Source organism: Spodoptera frugiperda, chromosome 13, assembly GCF_023101765.2.
Source record: "Spodoptera frugiperda isolate SF20-4 chromosome 13, AGI-APGP_CSIRO_Sfru_2.0, whole genome shotgun sequence".
NCBI lineage: Eukaryota > Metazoa > Arthropoda > Insecta > Lepidoptera > Noctuidae > Spodoptera > Spodoptera frugiperda.
Window position 1 is genome coordinate 3,295,901 of NC_064224.1, and position 19,282 is coordinate 3,315,182.

General features: G+C 38.9%; 3 protein-coding genes across 4 annotated transcripts in view; all 3 read right to left on the reverse strand.

The window, feature by feature from the left end:
• Positions 1-276: 276 nt before the first annotated feature.
• On the reverse strand, positions 277-9,931 carry LOC118270662 (uncharacterized). Its single transcript, XM_050697858.1, has 6 exons — positions 9,744-9,931; positions 8,247-8,378; positions 6,338-7,207; positions 5,869-6,007; positions 907-1,151; positions 277-555 (listed from the first exon to the last, which is right to left on the reverse strand). The coding sequence occupies exons 2-6, from the start codon at positions 8,373-8,375 to the stop codon at positions 289-291; spliced, it is 1,650 nt and encodes a 549-aa protein (XP_050553815.1). The 5' UTR covers positions 8,376-8,378; positions 9,744-9,931; the 3' UTR covers positions 277-288.
• Positions 9,932-12,654: 2,723 nt separating this feature from the next.
• Positions 12,655-13,804, reverse strand: LOC118270627 (uncharacterized). The gene has a single exon (XM_035585985.2). The coding sequence runs from the start codon at positions 13,760-13,762 to the stop codon at positions 12,998-13,000; it is 765 nt and encodes a 254-aa protein (XP_035441878.1). The 5' UTR covers positions 13,763-13,804; the 3' UTR covers positions 12,655-12,997.
• Positions 13,805-13,902: 98 nt separating this feature from the next.
• The window catches only part of LOC118270408 (uncharacterized), a 34,887-nt gene continuing 29,507 nt past the window's right edge, over positions 13,903-19,282 (reverse strand). For both annotated transcript variants that reach the window (XM_050697857.1, XM_050697856.1), the window contains 5 exons: positions 17,926-18,093; positions 17,484-17,616; positions 16,174-16,362; positions 15,746-15,884; positions 13,903-15,049 (listed from right to left, as the gene is read on the reverse strand). In XM_050697857.1, the coding sequence (XP_050553814.1) occupies positions 14,904-15,049; positions 15,746-15,884; positions 16,174-16,362; positions 17,484-17,616; positions 17,926-18,093 (775 nt within the window). In that variant the 3' untranslated portion in view covers positions 13,903-14,903. The remainder of the gene's footprint in view (positions 15,050-15,745; positions 15,885-16,173; positions 16,363-17,483; positions 17,617-17,925; positions 18,094-19,282) is intronic.

Consider the following 19,282-nt stretch of genomic DNA (forward strand, 5'->3'; position numbering starts at 1 on the left):
TGGGAGCCAGAAATTTGAGGATTGTTGACAATTAGATGATTTGGGGGAGGAGGTACCATCATCATCATCAGCCGAGAGACGTCCACTGCTGAACAAAGGCCTAGGTAGATAAAATATATACATACAGTTAATTGATGAAATCACCTTTACCTGATAAAGAACACACAAAAACCTCCTTCTGAAGCAGTTGGATAAAAACAAACGTGATGACGTCATGGATCACCTCGTCTTCAACCACAATAGACAGTCTTTAAGCTTCCATTCCAGTGACCAATCTATCAATCCAGCTTAATTAGCAACTGGTACAGGGATACTACTAGGGCTCTGGTAGTAGTGAGGAGTTTCGTTGAGCGTGGTGGCTCCGATGACGTCACCGCCGGACACCAGGAGGAGCCTCCTCTTGCGATGGTGGCGCAGCAGTGACGTCACGCTCACGAAGCTCTGCTCGCCGCGCCGAGGGAAGCCGAGCGCCAGCCGACCGTCGGGTCTGCGGCGGACACCCACGTTGTGGACTGCGTTGGAGCACGCCACGCTCAGAGTGTAGGCGTGGTCAGGCTGGAATAGGTCGGGAAGAAGTCATTAAAATAATGTTTCAGATTTAAGAATCGGATGGTATTGCTGCCTTGTGCCTTGAAACCCACATAAAGCCCTTTTGCGTAGAAGCTGGCCAATACGATAAAATTAAGATATTTCACAGCACTCATAATACACTAAGTTTAATCCAGGATCTTTGGCCAAGCCCATTATAATATACGCAGTAAATAATTAGGTATCTACCCAAACATGAAGTTTTAGGCAATTTTTACTAAGTTTTACGGCATTATCTAAGTGGTTAGCTGTAGAGCCACCTAAAGGAATCACTTTTGTTTTCCCTACAAATATTTACCATTAAAAAGTTCCAATTACCTGACTAGACGGCCTCAGTATAAACGTGCCATCAGGCTGTCCCTTCAACAAGTTGATAGCCTCTGCCCGGTCCACGTTCATGTAATAAGGCTCATTCTCCACGGGCACGGGCAGCGGCCGGTCCGCCATGTTGGTCCCGCCGGACTTGCGCGGCTCCGGCCACTTGCGAGCGTCCTCGCTCGGCGTGCTCTCCGCTTTGTGGGAGTCTGCTTCTGATTCCTCTGATGGATGATCGTCATTTGTTTCTGGAACATTTACAGCAATCTTTAATGGATTGTGGTGTCGGTGTTAGTTACTACAAGGCTTTTTCTTCGCTTTAAAGTTTCTGTATAATAAATAACTATTTTATTGCTATTAACATGTTTGTGTACAATTAATATTTCAAAGAATTAGCGTCCAATTGGTTATAACTTAGTATTTGGAAGGATTCGAAAGATGCCTTTCGGATCTTATAGGTAATTAGACCCTTATCAGACACTTCTGAACCACCCAGAAAATTAAACTAATTTCAAATGAACTACTGCCACAGACAGTTAATGATATTTACACAGTTAGGCACCGTACCTGCGACCACGTCAGTGAGGCAGTGCACGACATGGTAGAACTGGTCCACCACGGTGGTGGCCACCCTGGCTCCGAGGTTGTATATCAGAGGGACGCTCACTTTCAGCCACCAGCACATTTTTATACCACGCACATATTCATGTTACTATTCACACCACTCGTCTATTTAAAGCTTATGTTATCACAAATTAAAGCTACTGTTCGTATTCCTATGAATTATTACACTTAAACCTTCCTTAAAAGTCTTTCTATGCACTGGTGAAAATCACATGTAAATTGGGTCAGAAGTTTTTGAGTTTAGTGTGAGTAAAACAAACCGATTTGGTGGTGAACTTGTTTTATAGTCTTGTAGGATAGTGTCAGTAGATATCAGTGTGTCAGGAATTAAAGTATAACAGTTAGAGACTTAGCACACAGTTTATTCTGCATTATGCTAAATTGTTTTCTGTGTGTATAAAAAAATCATCTTAATCTGGTCACATTATGTTAATAAAAACAAAAAGTTATCAAGCATTTCTCTATTTAATGAAGTAATGGATCTCATTGACGATTAACCAAACTAAACCGCAACAACGAGGAAAAAGGGATAACAAGCTGTTCTAAAATTGTATCTCTTCAATGAACATTTCCCTAACAAAAAAGTTCCATAAAACAGCAGGATATTTGCAAAACGCAAACTCTAAATATATACATCTGACTTAACGTGTGAAGTTCAATTAGTATCAATTGTAATGATACCACGTTAGTCACATATCTTGGCTCATGAGTCACCGTCTCGACCATCGCAGTCTGTCACTATTCAATTATATGCATTAGTATCAAGTTTATAAGATACTGCTATACAGGACCAGTTATAAAACATAATACAATCGTGAGGAACAACGATTTGTGTATGGAAAATCTGTATTAGTTTACGGAACTACAAAATAGGACTAACTGGCTTTACATAGTTTTTAAGATGGGATTTAGAATCGGTTTAATCACACTATAATATTATAATTAATGTAAAAGTTTGTTTGTTTGGATGTTTGTCCATCAATCACGCTGAAACTACTGAACGGATTTTAATGAAATTTGGTATACAGACAGGGTATAAGCTGACTTGGGTGATAGGATACTTTTTATCCCACAGGAACGCGAAGACAAAAGTCAGTAATTTATTAAATAAAATTCCTAATACCTTTTGCCAGATTAGTATTATCAACAACTATTAATAAATAACGTAGAATTGATCTGAAAACTAATATCGTTTCTTTGTGAACAACTATCAAGAAATAACGTAGATACAATTGAGCTAAAAAACTGTTTTTGTGAAAATTACAATTTAACAAGTATAACATAAATAGTGGTACTGCTAAAAACACCAATAGTTCATGAGGAAACCAACCATTGCATATTCAGATTAAATTTAACACACGAATTGACCCTGACTTTTACACTGAATATATTCCGACTCCACAACAACTACGCACAAAATTTTCATTAGAAAACTATACAACTTTGTCACTTTAAGAATCACTTGGACACCACAAATATTTATCTTCTAAGACAACCAATTCACTATCTACTATAATCATAAATCATACTCAGACTAATCTAAGGGTTACTTAAACAATTCCTTAGTAACGGCTAAGGACTCCGAATACGGCGGTAAGTGTATGAACGTGGACACAAGCTAAGTCTGGTGTAACTCCGGTTCTAATAAGGAGTAAACAAATAATTGTTCCACGCTACCATAGCTTTTTTATTTTGGTAAACACTCGTTTGATACCGTAGGGATGCTCGTATGAGAAAGTTATTAAGTTATCGATAAGGAAATATTAGGAATGTTGAATTGAATTCTAAGTTGCTGTGTTTAAGACAATAGTCGTTATTAAAAAGCCTGTAACTTGTGACTTCTCTGGTGTTGCGGGTGTCCATAGGCGCTTATCGCTTAACCTCTTGTCTGTCGGTATATGAATAGCAATACAAAACTAATTGTGTCTCGCGTAGATCTACGACAACAGGTGTACAGTCTGCTCATTTCCTACTTATTTCATAAAAAAGTACTTAGGTATACTTAATTACAGTGTTGAGAATTTAAAATAAACTGATATTAAGAATTCAACAAACAAACACATTGGCGGAACATGGCGCATATGAAGTAATCAAATAAAACAGGCAGAGTCAATCTTTTATCGATACCGATAACTTTCACTGATAATAATAATCGATGAGATTTTCCTGTAACGCATATTTTGGTACAACCATTAGATCATATCTACTTTCGTCATGGACACAAAGCTTTCACTAAGTTTCAACAAAATAATTATAACATCTTTTTAACGGTTGGTAATGGCAATAGCCATATATTAGGCATAATTCCAGACTCCGTGCTACCACTGATAAAATTTCGAAAAGCCCAGTAATACTTTGCCCGATCCGGGAACCAAATCGAAGACCTCTTGTCTGGCAGTCGCACTTGCAACCACTCGACCAACGAGGCCGACTCTATAAATTCGTCATAAAAAACCGGAGAGAAAAAGATCCCTGTTTATCGACAACCGCTGTAGCCCATCCCTACACACATGTCACATACACAACACGTGTTCAGAAATTAAAAGAAAAAAAGTGATGAGAAAGTATAACCCGCCCAGTATCATTGTACCTATTATTACCAACACATTGACATCAATATACCTCTTACGACTTAATTTAAACCACATATTTGTTATCATCTTGACTGACGATATACGAAAAATGAGCGAAGTAGGCCCAGTCCAGCCATAAAGTGCATTATTCTCCTTGAATACTTTTTACAAATACGGCATTATAACAGCCGTGCGTGGCCGTGCTGCACTTCCGTAACATTCCTAGATAACCTACAACATTACAGCTCTTCTGTGGTCAAGGAACATGGAGCTGTTGACACAGAATTTAATACTTGATTAATTTCATTATTTGTTTTGTTTGAAAATTCAATAATAGTTTAATATTTAGTTGTACTACTATGCTTCTATGGACGAGTACTACTTGTAGTGTCATTTAAATCATATGAGTGCTCTCCATACTGAATAACAATACTAACCGCTGCCGACAGTTCACATAGACATAAAATGGAACCCTCATCATCATCATCTCTCATCATCAAAATTCATTCAGGGATCTGAATGATTGTACGGTTTACATACATTCAACTACACCCATAGAACGAGTTTCATTTGCGTTCGACTCTCTGACTGGCCGGTGCGAATGAACCAACCAATAAGAACGCCGAACGCGCTCTCGTTTCGATCTCATTGGACGTAAAACTAACTCGCACTAAGCCCTCACAAATGATTTCTGAATGAAGTTGTATCCTGATCTGCAGTACTATAGTAACAAACATACATACAGACAGCAACTGTAAACACTCGTAAAGCGTATTTGCGACTTAATTTCCAATGAAATCGTGTACTGCCCTAATTTCTCCATCACCGGGTCATTGTATTTGAGCAATAAGCAGCTGCAGCGCTGTGCAAGGTCAATTGTCAAATTAGGTGACGGCTTTAATATGATAACTGATGACCCGTTTCCTTAATTGAATTATATTGCTAATACTTAAAAAACTGGTTATGTGGTTAAAAATATTTTGCTTGCGCTAAATTATTTTACGACGGTGATGTTTTTGGGTCAATCTCCAAAACGGGCGTATTCGTTTAATAGATATTTAATAATAATTATCATTATTTTCAATGAGATACAGTTATTTATTTTTAGCCGTGGTCGTCCCACTGTTGGGCAAAGCCCTCCCTACCCTCCTTCCACTCCTCTCTGTGCAGAGCTTTCTGCGGCCAATCCTTGTCATAGGTGTCACGTTCGTCCCAACATCTCCTTGTGAGCATGAGATACATAATTGCCATTAAATATCTATATCGGAAAAGCGCCAGAGCGATCACACAAATACGCCCGTTTTGGACATTGAAACTTTTATAGTCTACACCTCATAACAGGCATAGGTACAAATTATGCACGAACTATTATTGGAGGTAATTATAATGTACCAATTTCCTCATCGATATCTCTATTTCTCTGAATTGTGGAGGCCGAATTGCAAGCGATATCCAATCTAAATTCTTGATAATTAAAGTCTACATTACCTTTATCTTGCTGCAGTACAATCCGTCTACTAATTGGGTAGTATCCTTGGTCAAAAATATTCAAAAATAATCACATTCGATGAACTACTTAATTTTAAATGTTTTCTAGCTAAATTTCCAGAAATAAGTCTGCTATTCGACGTAAAAATCTGATGACGTCATAATAGAGTATTTCATACAAAGTTCATAGAAAATATCGTTTTTGACGTTTCAAAAAAAGTATTGAATTTGACTAGTAGGAAAGTAGCCTATTAATAAAATATTTCCTTTCGTTCCTTACCTCTTCGAATCCCGAATCTGTTCTCGAAGATGCTGAGTATGTATCCGAGTAGAGAGTCGTCCTTCTGCTTGTAGTTGACATCACAATAGTCTTTGTTCAGCTGCACTGGCTCTAAGTACTCTTCCACTGGGATCGTCGTCTGGAGAAGAAGAAACAATTTAATGCCTGTCTGAATTTAAATATAATAGGGTAGATGACTAATTTTTATTTTAATGTACGTCTCATAGACAGTTTTAAAATATAAGACACACATTTTTTTATTTTCTTGCGGAAAACAAATACTATGTACCTTTTATACGTAGAAATAACGTATTTTAACGATTCATTTTATTTAAATGTTGTTATCTTATATGACAATATAAAAAATACGTGTCTAAAATTCTTCATTACCTAACTGACGGACTTATTAGATGTTAATTTTGACACCCCGTCATCATCCCTATTCTATAGAGTTGCAATCCACACTTACTTGATTCTTCACTTCGTCTTCAACAGGTCTAATAACATGTACCGAGTCGTACATGTTAGCAACACTATCATTCTCATAAATATTCGACGATTTCTCACTCTCTATATTCCTAGGACAATCCTCTAACATTTCATGTTTCTTAAAAAACGGCACTTTGAACGATTGGAACAGTTCTTGTATCTTAACTATGCAAGGTTTTACACTGACTACTCTTGGTTCCACTGGCTTATCTTTTTCTTTATCAACTTCATTGTAACACAAGTCTTCGTAGAAATGGTCTTCTGGACATCTTTCACTGAGTTCCTCTGGTGTGGATAGAGTTTTATATTTAGTTCTAGAATCAGATTTCTTGTATAACCTAGCTGTGTAGTATTTGCTGTTCCTCTTCATGGCGTAGTATCCTCTGTCGTTTGAGCTTTCTTGTCTGGAGAATCTTGCTCGTATGTCGAAGAAAGGGTATTCGTATGAGCTGAGTCTGAACAGTTTCTTCTTCTTGGGGGTGCCAGCATCCATAGGCAGGTATGAGGGTGTGCGTTCAGCTTTCTGTTGGTTTCTGTATAGGAAGCTCTTGGCTGGGACTATTCTTCTGATCAGTTCTTCGACTGTGCTCATGGAGTGTGTCTGTGCATTATCGTCCTTTCGCCTGTGCGTGACAGTTTGGTACTGGCTCTCGATATCCTGTTTGTCGCAGATATTTTGTGTTTGTATGTCTGTTGTTGTTTCTTTCAAATCAAGTTTGTCCGTTGTTATGCTATCGTCTTTGTTTTCCAAATATTTCATTGGATTCAGTTTCATGTCTTCAATGAATGTCATGAATTTCTTAGCATTTGCTTTTGGCCGCCATAGCTTCACGATTCCTTCGCTGACATCCTGAGGAATTAAGATAGTAAAATCATGTTAGTAATAATTTGAAAAATTATCTCCATATTAATCATAAACGTTTATAAACCTAACTGTAATACTTGCGTAAATTAACGTTTGGTCTAGACTTTATTAACTTAATTAGACTACAGCCAACAGGAGTTACAGGTTAATTGTTGTTTATTAGTTATTACATATTGCATAACGTAAATTACGGCCCCACCTCGCAAGCTACGTATTTATTGTTTCAAAGTTTATTACATGACTAACGAGCAGGTATAATATATATGAAAATGATTAGTTCTTAAAAAACCTTTGATCTCACAATGACTAACGCCAATGACAGATAAATAATACACTGCCAATGAAAAAATATGACGTCATGCTTGCAGTTAAACTTATTTTCTTTACGCGTTGTTTTAAAAACATATCTTTTTATAAACAACTTTTGGAGAACCTAATTTTTTGAGGGGAGAAATCATCCAATGACTTCACCTGCTTAGGGTGACGTGAAGGTGTTAGACTTCTACTGATTAGATTACAAACCACCCCGTTCCTACTCCTGCTCTTCGAGCCGGAGCCCCGGTACCCGCTAGGTAGGCCGCAGCTCCAGGTCCAACATAAGCCCTACTGGGTCCCATGTATGGTGGTCTGATAGCTCTTTGATTTGCGTTCACAAAGCGAGCCTTAAGCCTAAAGACCACTTATACCTTTATTCGATTTTGAATAATAGCTTTCTAAATGAACATTTTTATATCTACGCTAGCTACTTCCGCGCGGTTTCACTCTGCTCAGCTCCTATTGACCGCTCTGCTCAGCTCCTATTGATCGTAGCGTGATGTTTTACAGCCTATAACCTTCCTCGATAAATGCACTATCCAAAACAAGAACAAGTATTCAAATCAGACCAGTAGTTCCGGAGATTAGCGCGTTAAAACAAACAAACAGACAAACAAACAAACAATCAAACAAACATTAGTATCAATCTATTAGTATAGATTTAAAACTAATATTAGCTCTTTAAGAATTTCTAACTGCCATTACTTACGAGCAGCTTCCTCCCGTCCAGAGTCCTCTCCCTCGCGAACTCCACAAACTCCTCCAAGTCCCACCTCTCCAACAGAGTGACCACTCCTTCTTCATTCAACTCCTCTAGTCGCTTGTATTTCTTGTCCATTGTCTGTCAAACATTCATTGTATGTCCATTACTTTGAAAAACAGATTTACTCTTTTCTCGATTTTCTTGTCGACTAAATTCTGTATAACTGTTGTCAAAGATTGGAACTTACTGTATTAACAATTTATTTGCTATAGGTATCATACAGATATCGACGGTCAAAAGTAAATAGAGCCGTTTAAACTCGTCGGTCGTCGTAAGAATACTAGGGAAATGTTTTTTTTTTTCTCGCTAGGGTAAATACGCCTAAAATGTCATCGTAGAGCCATGAGAGTAATCGCATTCGAAAGAGCAGAACTTTACGTAGGATAGCATAATAAATTCATTTTTAGGGTTCCGTAGCCAAATGGCAAAAAACGGAACCCTTATAGATTCGTCATGTCTGTCTGTCCGTCCGTCCGTCCGTATGTCACAGGCATTTATTTCCAAAACTGTTGGGCCTACATAGTTGAAACTTTGTAGGATGATGTATTTCGGTAACAGCTATTCGGATTTTGAATAAAAATTAAGAAATTTGATTTGAGAATGATTCAAAAAATTTTTTTCAGCTAACCTATATCTGATGGGTGTCTATGGATAGGGTTAAATAAAGACATTAAGGTTCCTAAAACCATTCGCCAAAATCAATCGTTTGTAAGTTAGACGCTTACAAAGTGGAAAAATGAGTGCCCCCCCCCATCTTTTAAAATGCTGTAGATTTCAATGAAAACTTTCAACTAAAATTGGTTTGGACGAGATACCATCATTAGTTTTTAAGAAATAAAACATTTTCAAAAACTGCAAATATAACTTTGTCGTTCATACAAACACTATGTAAAACCAAGTTATTTTATAAGTTTTATATTATGGCATCTACTTACTGCTACGGAACCCTTCATGGGCGAGTCCGACTCGCACTTGGCCGGTTTTGACCAAAATGTCGCTTATACCCTATTTCCTTTTAACCGTCGATATATATTATGTATGTGTTTGACAAGACTGAGGACAACTGATATGTTATCAAAGGTCAATGGCAAATATTATGGGAAAAAAACCCACGGCGGACAGAAATGAAATTGTCAGGATATATGAATAAAATGTGTCTAGTTTATCATGGTATGGGTCGCTTTCTTGTGGGATGTAAGAGAGTGGAGAAAAATAAACTTATACAAATATATTATAATATGATTCTACTTAATACCTAATAGACTTAAGTCATATAACTGCACCAACAACCTAACGAATAATAACTCTCTTGGGTTCATTCGTATTTGGTTCCTATAGTATCACACAGCATGCCTAAAATGTTCTAATAAATTATGTCGGCGACACTCTAACTATGTATTGACTTACGAGATCATTTAATATTCCATATTATTCAGTACTTACGAAAACAAGATTACAAAACAAAACACTGCTTCACTTCACAACTTAAGTGATTTTCCACGGTAAATAACGTAACGTTCTTCGTCTCACTCGCACTTATAGTTTTCTGTATATTTCTGTCTTTGTCGTGGGTAAGGTCGATACGACCTGCTTCTCTGCCGACCCTCAAGCGACAGACCCGTGTGTGACACAATGGATTGGACACAATTAGCTTGATTGGTCATCTGGTATAGTTGAGATGTTATGAGTCGCGGATACTTCGCAGTTTGATCTGAATTTGAGTTTTAATTTTCGGAACTGCGTCTATTGTTTATTGAAAATTGAAATTATCTTTGTTTATTTGGGGATAATTGGTATTGTGACCATTAACGGTGGTTTGATGGAGCTCATTGTTCGGTCGTGCCATTGAGGAGGTGCTCTTCATGTATGCCCAGTAATGCACAAATTCGGGCTGATAATGAAGATGATGCATTTTGTTTATGATAAATGTCCCATAGCTGGTACCAATAATATGGATAACAAATATTTAATCTATAATGCGAATCACGCTCTGCATCCAGAAAAATAAAATAAGACAGTCCATGACACAATTCATAATTTTTGGGTATCAAATAAATAATAATAAAGGAAATAGCTCAGCAAAATTCTGGGTAAGAAAACTCAACAACAACAACAACGATTGCTTCCCTTCAAGTATCTCATATCAGGGAAAACTCTCTTTCACCTTCTTATTGTCCTTTTTGAAAACTTACACATCAATAGGGTTACCCTATTGATATGTAAGTTTCGATACTACCCTATTAGGGTTAGTATCGAAATTCTTTTTAATGTCTATCTGGTAGATGTTTTCTTTTCTTACAAAATTAAATACTTTCGACGATATATCGATTTGAAATATCATGTGACGTCACGATTTACTACATTTTATACAGTAACATGACGTAACGACCTCCCACCCTTATCTAAGTATTGTCACCTTATATGACAAAATATAAAAATACGTGACTAATATTTTTTAATTTAGTAACTGACGGACTAATTACATTTTTAATTTTCATACCCTGTCTACTACCCTATTATAGTTGATGATTAATCATCAATTAACTGATAAGATATACTTACATACGTGTCGTGTGTCATTACAACGACGATCCCTACTTATTAATGACACATTCGTTTATCTATCTGTTTATAGTTTTAGTATTAGCATTAGTAATATGTACGGAGCCGCGGAAGATCTGACAGGTTTACTGGGGCACCGGTTCGAAGAGCAGGAGTAGGAACGGGGTGGTTTTTGTCAGTATGAGTCTGACATTCTCTCACCTCGCCTAAGGCAGGAGAAGTCATTGATAGATTTTCCCCACCCAAAAAAAGATTAGTAGTAGGTATTAACTGAGGACTTATTTACACTATCTACGACTCAGTTAATGTTAACTATTTTCACTTAGTACCATTTGTTTGTTTAAGTGTGAGAGAGTTATGCTTCGGCACGAATGGGCCGGCTCGACACTACGGCCTCACAGAAAACCGACGTGAAACAACGCTTGCGTTGTGTTTCGTAGTGTAAGTGAGGTTACCGGAGGCCCAATTATCCCTTTTCCAATCTTCCCAATCATCAAATCTCCAACAACCCTTAAATTCCTAACCCTCAAAACGCAAAGCACTTACAATGGCTCTGGTATTTCGGGTGTCTATGGGCGCCTCAAAATAGTGTCCTAGTTTAATGTTTTAATGTTCAAAGGTAGATCTGGCAACTACTCGATCATAAATCCACCAAATGCAAGCATTATGGTTTCCCAATATACAGCTGCAGCTTGCAAACTGTCTCCTGAACCCAGCACCTATCTCACACACACTTGACGGGGTCAAATAGTGTCATTGGATATCACATACATACCTGCAAATATAACAATACTCTTTCACCTTAACACAACGACATAAAGAGTAAAATCCTTTGGCAGAACTGTATCTATAACTTTGTGCACCTGCTTATGGTGTACCACGATCGTTTTGCAGCTTTAATAGATCTTATTCCGTTGGTGTAAGGTTGGTTATTGAGTGTGTTGGGTGTATTGGTGTGTTGTGGTGATGAATGAGAGTCAATTGATGAGGTGATGTCATTATATTTGATTGTCGCAGACGGCGCTTGTTATATATGTATAGGTAAATACATAACATAATAAATGACGTCAATAATACTGTAATACAGTCTTTCAGTCACTGGCCACGAATTTTTATTTAAGAATAAGAATAATTTATTGTGTCAAAAATTTCTTTACAATAGTGTGTGTGTGTAGAGAATCCTCTTTTAGACAAAAAATGCCTGTTGTAGAAGACTCTGCCACTTATTTACTATATACTAATAATAGGTTTAACTCTGCCTACAATGTAAAAAACATATATTTTTAGTATTAAATAAGGTATAAGCCGATAAACGAGCAGACGGATCACCTGATTGTAATCAGTTGCTACCTGTTGGGGGTTAGGAATTAAAGTATTGTTGGGGAATCGGGGTTTGGGAAGATTAGGAAGGGGCCCCCGGTAACCTCACCCACACAATGTATTTTCACGTTGTTTTACGTCGATTTTCTGTGAGGCTGTGGTATCACTCCAATCGAGCCAGCCCATTCGTGCAGACAATGTGTAATATGAACACTCACAACATGTACTTCCTGAAGTTCAGTCGAATTTCAATGTCGACCTTAGAGTAATTGGGAGCAGGCCAGGAGAAACAAGTGTATTGGTAAATATGTGATGATGAAATAGAAATATGTATATATAGCAAATAAATCGAGCGCACCCAGCACATAGGATTGTCGTTATCATTGTTATTCGACAGATAGTCGCCTAATCTGATACCGCCTGCGATAACTTATCGGGCACCTACTTACAGCAATACAAAGAAAACTCGATATACTATCAAACTTCATATCTTTTATTTTTCATACTTTTATATAACACACAATTTTCCTCGAAGGGAATAAAGATCATTTTGTAATTTTGTACAAACAAAACAGAGTAATTGCATGACATAGTATACTGGTTTAATGATTTTAGATTGTGAGAACTTCGTTACTCAGTCACACTCCACAACTTTAAGATTATTTTTCCATCAGCTGCAAAATAAAATATTTTGAGCACACATTCTATATCAGGCACTGGTCCTGATACACACATACAAGTTCTTGTCACTTAGTACTAGAGTCTATAATCACATATGTTGCACGTTCCCGGAATCACAGTTGTAGAGTAGTCACTCAGCTGATCCTGCAGAGCACGTCGTACATCTTGTGAGCCACCTCCTGCCCAGCGAAGCCGATGTAACACGAGTTGTGGCTCGGGTGGATCTTACCCGGGGTCACAGACAGCTGGTACCTGGCTCTGCCGACGTACAGAGTCTCCCCTGAAGAAGTCCTACCTCCAGGAATGGCTCCAGGAGGTACGTTGCCATTTGAAGAGGGTATCCAGCGCAGATCCTCAGGCCTGGCACACAAGACTTCGATGTTCTGCACTGATATCTCCTTCCCGGCGTACATGACCGAGGCTGCGTTGTGTCGCACGGACAACTTGCCCGGTATCAGATCTCCGTTGTGCCAAGCGCGGATCACCCACAGAGGACTTCCATCCCAACCTTCGTGTCCTCCCACAACCGCTCGCCCAGTCAAGGAGCCTGCCATTAGTGCGGTCGTGGCCACCCAGTCGTACTCTCCGGGGGCTTCCACGATCGACACCGTCTGGTCTCCGGACGGGGTGACAGTGGTCTCACCGTGGTAGATGTAGTTGGTGATGTACGTAGACTGTGGGGGAGCGGGTTCCGGTGGGGGTGGCTGTGATGGAGGTACTGGGACGGGGATCATCACGGTACCAGGCACGTAGTACGAGGGAGGGGGAGGGTACTGTGAGGGCGGGTACCCGTAGTCTGGAGGTGGCGGGTACATTCCTGGCTGAGAAGGTGGTGGCGGCCAGCCACCGGGGGGTGGGGGGCCGTAGGCGTAGGGATGTCCAGATCCAGAATAACTCATGATTGCACTGTATTTCACACAATACTGATGGATGTTCGATCAAGTGCACAGCTTATATCAGAGCTGGTGTGTCTCCTATCTAATCGTACTGATACGTGTGTGAGTCATGTGCTCGCCTTACTCCAATCAAACAACACAACTTTCGCTTAAATTATTCTTTATTGTTCAGTGTTAATGTTACAAATTAAGTAATAATTTACTACACCTAGTTAATAGCTACGTGATACACTTACACTTATTAGAGAAAGTTAGAAGACATTTTGTACAAGAGGAAACTTCGTGATATAAATATAGCTAGCGATATGTAAATCGTCATACGATTTTATTGTTATTGATAAAAGACAAACAATCCGCTGCTTAGTCAAGGGATAATACAATTCTTGCTAAATGACGCTAATTCTGTCGTGTCGATAATTTGGTGTGTATGTCCTGTTTGTTTCGGTGAACTACTGATTGTTGTCTTCGTCATCTGCACTGGACTCACGTGTACATCGTCATTAATTCCGACACTAATGTTCTTCTGAATCATCAATAATATTTGTTTTATCAACTTTTACAGCATTTTTGTGCTTAGTCAATCTAGTCTCACACAAAATCTTTGAAGATATTAGAAACTGTTTACAAGTACAATTAAATAGTTTTCATTGAAATAACAAAATTGTATGAACAGCTTTGAATGAGACTAGATTTCACAAGAATACCGCTTACAACCAAGGAAACTAATGACGAATGTACAAAGGTAGACATAATTCAACGAAAAGACAAAACATACAATTTTCCTAACATTTTTTCTTAATTGGAATAAATTTTGAAAAATTGTCAGTACCGTGGAAGACAAGAAACAAGGCTGTATGCTTTGTAGCAAATTGCATCATAAATAATGGAACATGGTCATAGACCAATCCGTTCCTCATATCTTTGTAAACATTAGCAATAAACAGGAGCTCACAACTGGACTGATTGCGAAGAACATTAAATAATACATCGTTAGGCAAGTTTTCTTATTCACAAACATTGGAAGCGTTACCGAATCCAATAGGATCCACAATTGAAACTGTTGCAAAGGAAAACTGTCCAAATAGTTGTGGATAATGATGGTGTCGATCAGTCACCAGGGTAGCAGAGCTTGGGTGGAGATGTATCAGGTGAGGACGACGGCTCTGAAGACGCAGCGGTTGCCGTCCATGAGGGCGGGCCACACGAACGACTTGATCAGGTCGGAGCGGCGGTCGCGGATGTCGCGGTTCTCCGCCGAGAAACGCACGTGCTTCTCTGGGTTCATCACCACTGGAAGGAGGAGATAGATTAATTGTGGTGATATTTTACTTAAAGCGTAGGATGAAGTTTCATAGCAGTGATAAACGTTATTAAAGTTTTATACAAAGATGAGGAGCATGTTAAAAACTTTATCTTAAGGGCAAAAACTAGCTTCTAATTGCACGAATCAGTGATATCCCCATATTATTAACTTTATTATGTCCTACAAACAATCCAGTTTTAGGCATCAAAACAAAATAATATCGTATTTACACTTAAACCAAGTAGATTTTGTTTTTCTCCAGAAACAAATCTTCATTTTAGTGTTGAAAATGCTTATCCTTGTCTTATTAATGTACTTTTTTTTAATATTGGCTTTTTGGATTCATGTCTCTTCTAACTGATCTATGTTGGACTTGTGTCTTGTTGATCGCGCTTATATGACGCCCGGCGAGGGAAAACATCAGTTTATATTAGTTTAAACAAAGTTTCCAGCAGCATTCTCGCTAAGCAAAATGTTCACCATGAATACGAGGCTTTAGTGTTTAAAGTGCTTATTCTTGTCTTATTAATGTAAATCTTTTATTTTTTTAAACATTGGCTATTTCGATGCAGGTTGCTTCTAACCGACCTATCTGGAAGTGGACGTGTTATGGCTTATATGATGTTAATGATGATGATGATGATGATGATGATTGGCTATTTCAGTGATATGATTAGTCTCACCAGGTGTGAAGTCGGTGTCGATCCGGAGCGGCGGGGAGTGCAGGCTGATGGTCCAGGCGGCGCGACACGCAGCCGCCACCAGCGCGTGCAGCGCCGCGCACGACGACAGGCACGGGTACTCGCGCAGCGTGCTCACCACCTGAGTGTCGGGGGGGTATTTAGTATGTGCTTTAAGATTGTGGTTATTAGGGTATAAAATGGTATGGAAATGAAGATAAAGTTGAAATGTTTTCATATCAGAAAAGAATGGACGGATCAGTAAAAGACAAAAGAAGACTTTGATCCTAAACAATAAAATACGTTCTTTGTGGGAGTAAATGACCTTAAAATTCAATACACAAAAAGTTACCATTAGGTTTTCTTTGGAAATCGCTGTTTTCAATAATATCACCTATTCTACCATCTACGCAAGTGATAAGCCTGCTAACCTGATTGATGACAGTTCGCTCAGCTTCTCCGAGCGGGAAGCTGTGCGCAGTGGAGTGCAGCACCCTGGTGGCGGCAGCCAGGAGCCGCGTGACGCAGGGCTCCGGCGTCCCCTCCTCCGCCACTCCCAGCATTGCCTTCAGCTCGTTCAGACGACGGTCGCGGAGACTGATGACTGCGCGGAACGATAACTGGAAGAGGAAAAGACTATTTGACATAATGCTTCACTAGTCTTTTTTTTAGTTTATTTACATTTTTGTTCTCCACTGACTCTTGGTCCGTGCCCTTGTCATACAATTTGTTTTTTTATGCTTTACTAGTTATAAGTTGTCTGCAAAAGTTTAGTAAGGCCAACTCACAAAAACATACACACGTGAAGTTCTACTGTCTTCTAGGGTAGACAATGTCTTCACGACTGTCATGATTATCCCTAATGGCATGGACAAGCCTCCTACGTAACGAACTACATTGAACATTCCTCAAGTTTTTCTCAAGTGGTTACAGAAAAAATATCTGTGAGTTGGTCAATTTTAGAGCTTTATTTGGGTTCATACATGATCCATGATTTTTAAGCAATGTACCAATGTGTGAGTAAACAATGCCATCCGTATACAATCACCATCACTGCTTCCTCGGTCATAAATCAAAGATCCTCTATTGATTCGAATGAAAATGAAAGTACAAATGTTTTTCTTCTCAAGGAAAAAGGATTCGATCGATATATCAGGCTTTAACAATATGTCGTATGTATCTGATAATAACAAAACGATGACGCATTTATATGACCGACGCATATTTGTAAACATTATCATCAAATAGAAGTAGGCAATACATAAGGATATCGCACGTGACGCTGCTTCGGAGGGTGATTCATAGATTTTTATATATATTTATCGAAATTCGGCCTTTGGATTATAACACAAAGAAAGTTGATATTACTTATTAATAAAATAAATAGTTATTGAATATCTACACTTCTTTTAAGAGAGATACAAGTGACCTGTCTTCCTTGAGGAATGATAGGAAGCTGAGCAAGTGATTTCAGATCCCCAGGTCAAGCAAAGGTTTTTTGAATTCTTGGACTTTTTTTTTAGTCAGTAAGAGTCTGACACTTCCTCTCGCCAAAGCGGTAGAAGTCATTGGACGATTTTTACACCTTAAAAAAATAATTCTTGGCCTAATGCTACCTTTGGATGGTATTGTAATCATATTTCTCGCTATCCCTCACTATAAAACCCTCATCAAGGACGTTTTTTACTTGTAAAGGAACCTTCTAAACTAGCTAGTACATAAACAGATATAATATACTCACAACAACGACGGAGAAGACGATCTTATACTTGAGGTGCGGCGTGTGGCGCAGTGGCTCCAACGCTGAGAGCGCGGGGATCGCCTCGTCGGCTGCTCGGGACCATACTGCTGCGTACTGGGATACTAGCTTACTTCTGCAAGGCATACAAATAAAACCTTCTTAATTTTAACACACTAAATAATTTTATAGCAGATTCTTGACTGTCAGTTATTGGCAATAACCGTCAAGTGCGACTGCTGAACGTTTAGTCTTATGTTCATATCCTCGCAGTCAGACATAATGAAGTCTGATTCGTGTTTCAGCTGCATGCCGTCTCCAAGAATTTATCTCTCATTTACTTTGTACAGTCTGATACTAACTGGATCATGAGGACCATCAAAGTTTGGTGCACTTGAGACCTAGGTTTCAAGGAGTAACTAGCTCAAATTCAAGAACTGCTAACCTGTCAGGATGCTGCTGCGAATCATCACTATCCGAATGGTAGCCGTCACTGGCGGAGTCGGTGGAGCGAGGAGTGGTGGACTCTGTGTTGGTGCCCTGGTCCTCACACATCTGACTGAGGACTGCCGCGCATCCTCGGGAGTACGTCATCAGCACACCAGCTACTGGCCTGCAATGGAGATGGAATGAGGTTATCTACAAGGCCGTTGGTTGAGCATGACTGTTAAGTAATTGATAATGTGCTCTGGGACTTCCCAGGCGGGCAAAGTATTATTGCGTTTTATCAGCAGTAAGTTGCAATGTGTCTAAAATTGTGCTCGGTGTGGAACAATAGGTTTGTCCTCATTGCATGAAATGCATAATATAACTTGCAAAATGTGGATGTTATATTTTGTGATACGTGCCGTGCAGTCTGCAGTGCACTTCTAGCCTGACCGTTCAAGTAAAAGTAGTTTAAGTAGTAATGTTTTGTTCAAAAATATTATTTCCCATCAATTTCATCCTTTTGTCTATTGGGAAAAATTGCAACCTATCCCAAAAATATATTCCTACGACGTGCAGTGTGGCATACTTTGCACAAATTCCACCCACGTCGTATGTCGTATGGACACGTCAATGTTGCAAAATCATCAAAAACAATAACACACAATTTAGGAGGAAGTAACAGTGCGTAATATAAAGGCGAACATACTAATCAAGTAATCAGACATTATTTTCTATCTACGATTAGATAACTGCGTGCACCACACCTTCCATTCTTCGTAACAGCTAGAGTTATGCCATCCATTTCTCAAAGCTTTCCTCCAAAACATCATATAACCTGAGTCAGCCAGTGTACTCTAGCATTAGCCTGTTCCCACGAGCTGCTGATCGTAAACTCACTAACAATGCTCACTGCGGCTATAAAAACTTACACAACGGAGAAATGTATGGGAAACTTATTGTTCCCGAGTTTCATAAGATGTGGAGAATTTTAATTTGGTTTCGTGGTTCCGTTGGTTTAACGGGGTTTGGTTTTACATCGGGAATTGTGGGTTTTGGGAACATGTCAGCCCTTGTGTACTATACTCGGAGCTGCGGACTACCTAGCGGCTTTACTGGGCCTCCGGCTCGAAGAGCAGGAGAAGGAACGGGTTGGTTTTTAGTCAGTAAGGGTCTGACAGTCTCTTTATCGCCAAAAATAAAGGAGATGTCTCCTTAGAAAATAGAGAAGCCCTTGTGTACGACAAAAACAAGTCATAATGGTGTATTGATGGCAATTTGTTTAAAATCTCAAGATTTATTACTAAGCCAGATATTTTGATGGAATATCACTGAATGTAAATAATCTTTAAAGTTTAAATTCCCTAAAAAATATT

What these genes read in the sequence shown, in the direction of transcription:
- LOC118270627 (XM_035585985.2), bottom strand. Translation starts at nt 13,762, where the DNA reads ATGAGTTATTCTGGATCTGGACATCCCTACGCCTACGGCCCCCCACCC.
- LOC118270662 (XM_050697858.1), bottom strand. Translation starts at nt 8,375, where the DNA reads ATGGACAAGAAATACAAGCGACTAGAGGAGTTGAATGAAGAAGGAGTG. An exon ending in AAGACGAAGTGAAGAATCAA is followed by an intron (nt 6,008 to 6,337) that starts GTAAGTGTGGAT and finishes CTTCTTCTCCAG; the next exon opens with ACGACGATCCCAGTGGAAGA. An exon ending in CAGATTCGGGATTCGAAGAG is followed by an intron (nt 1,152 to 5,868) that starts GTAAGGAACGAA and finishes TAAATGTTCCAG; the next exon opens with AAACAAATGACGATCATCCA.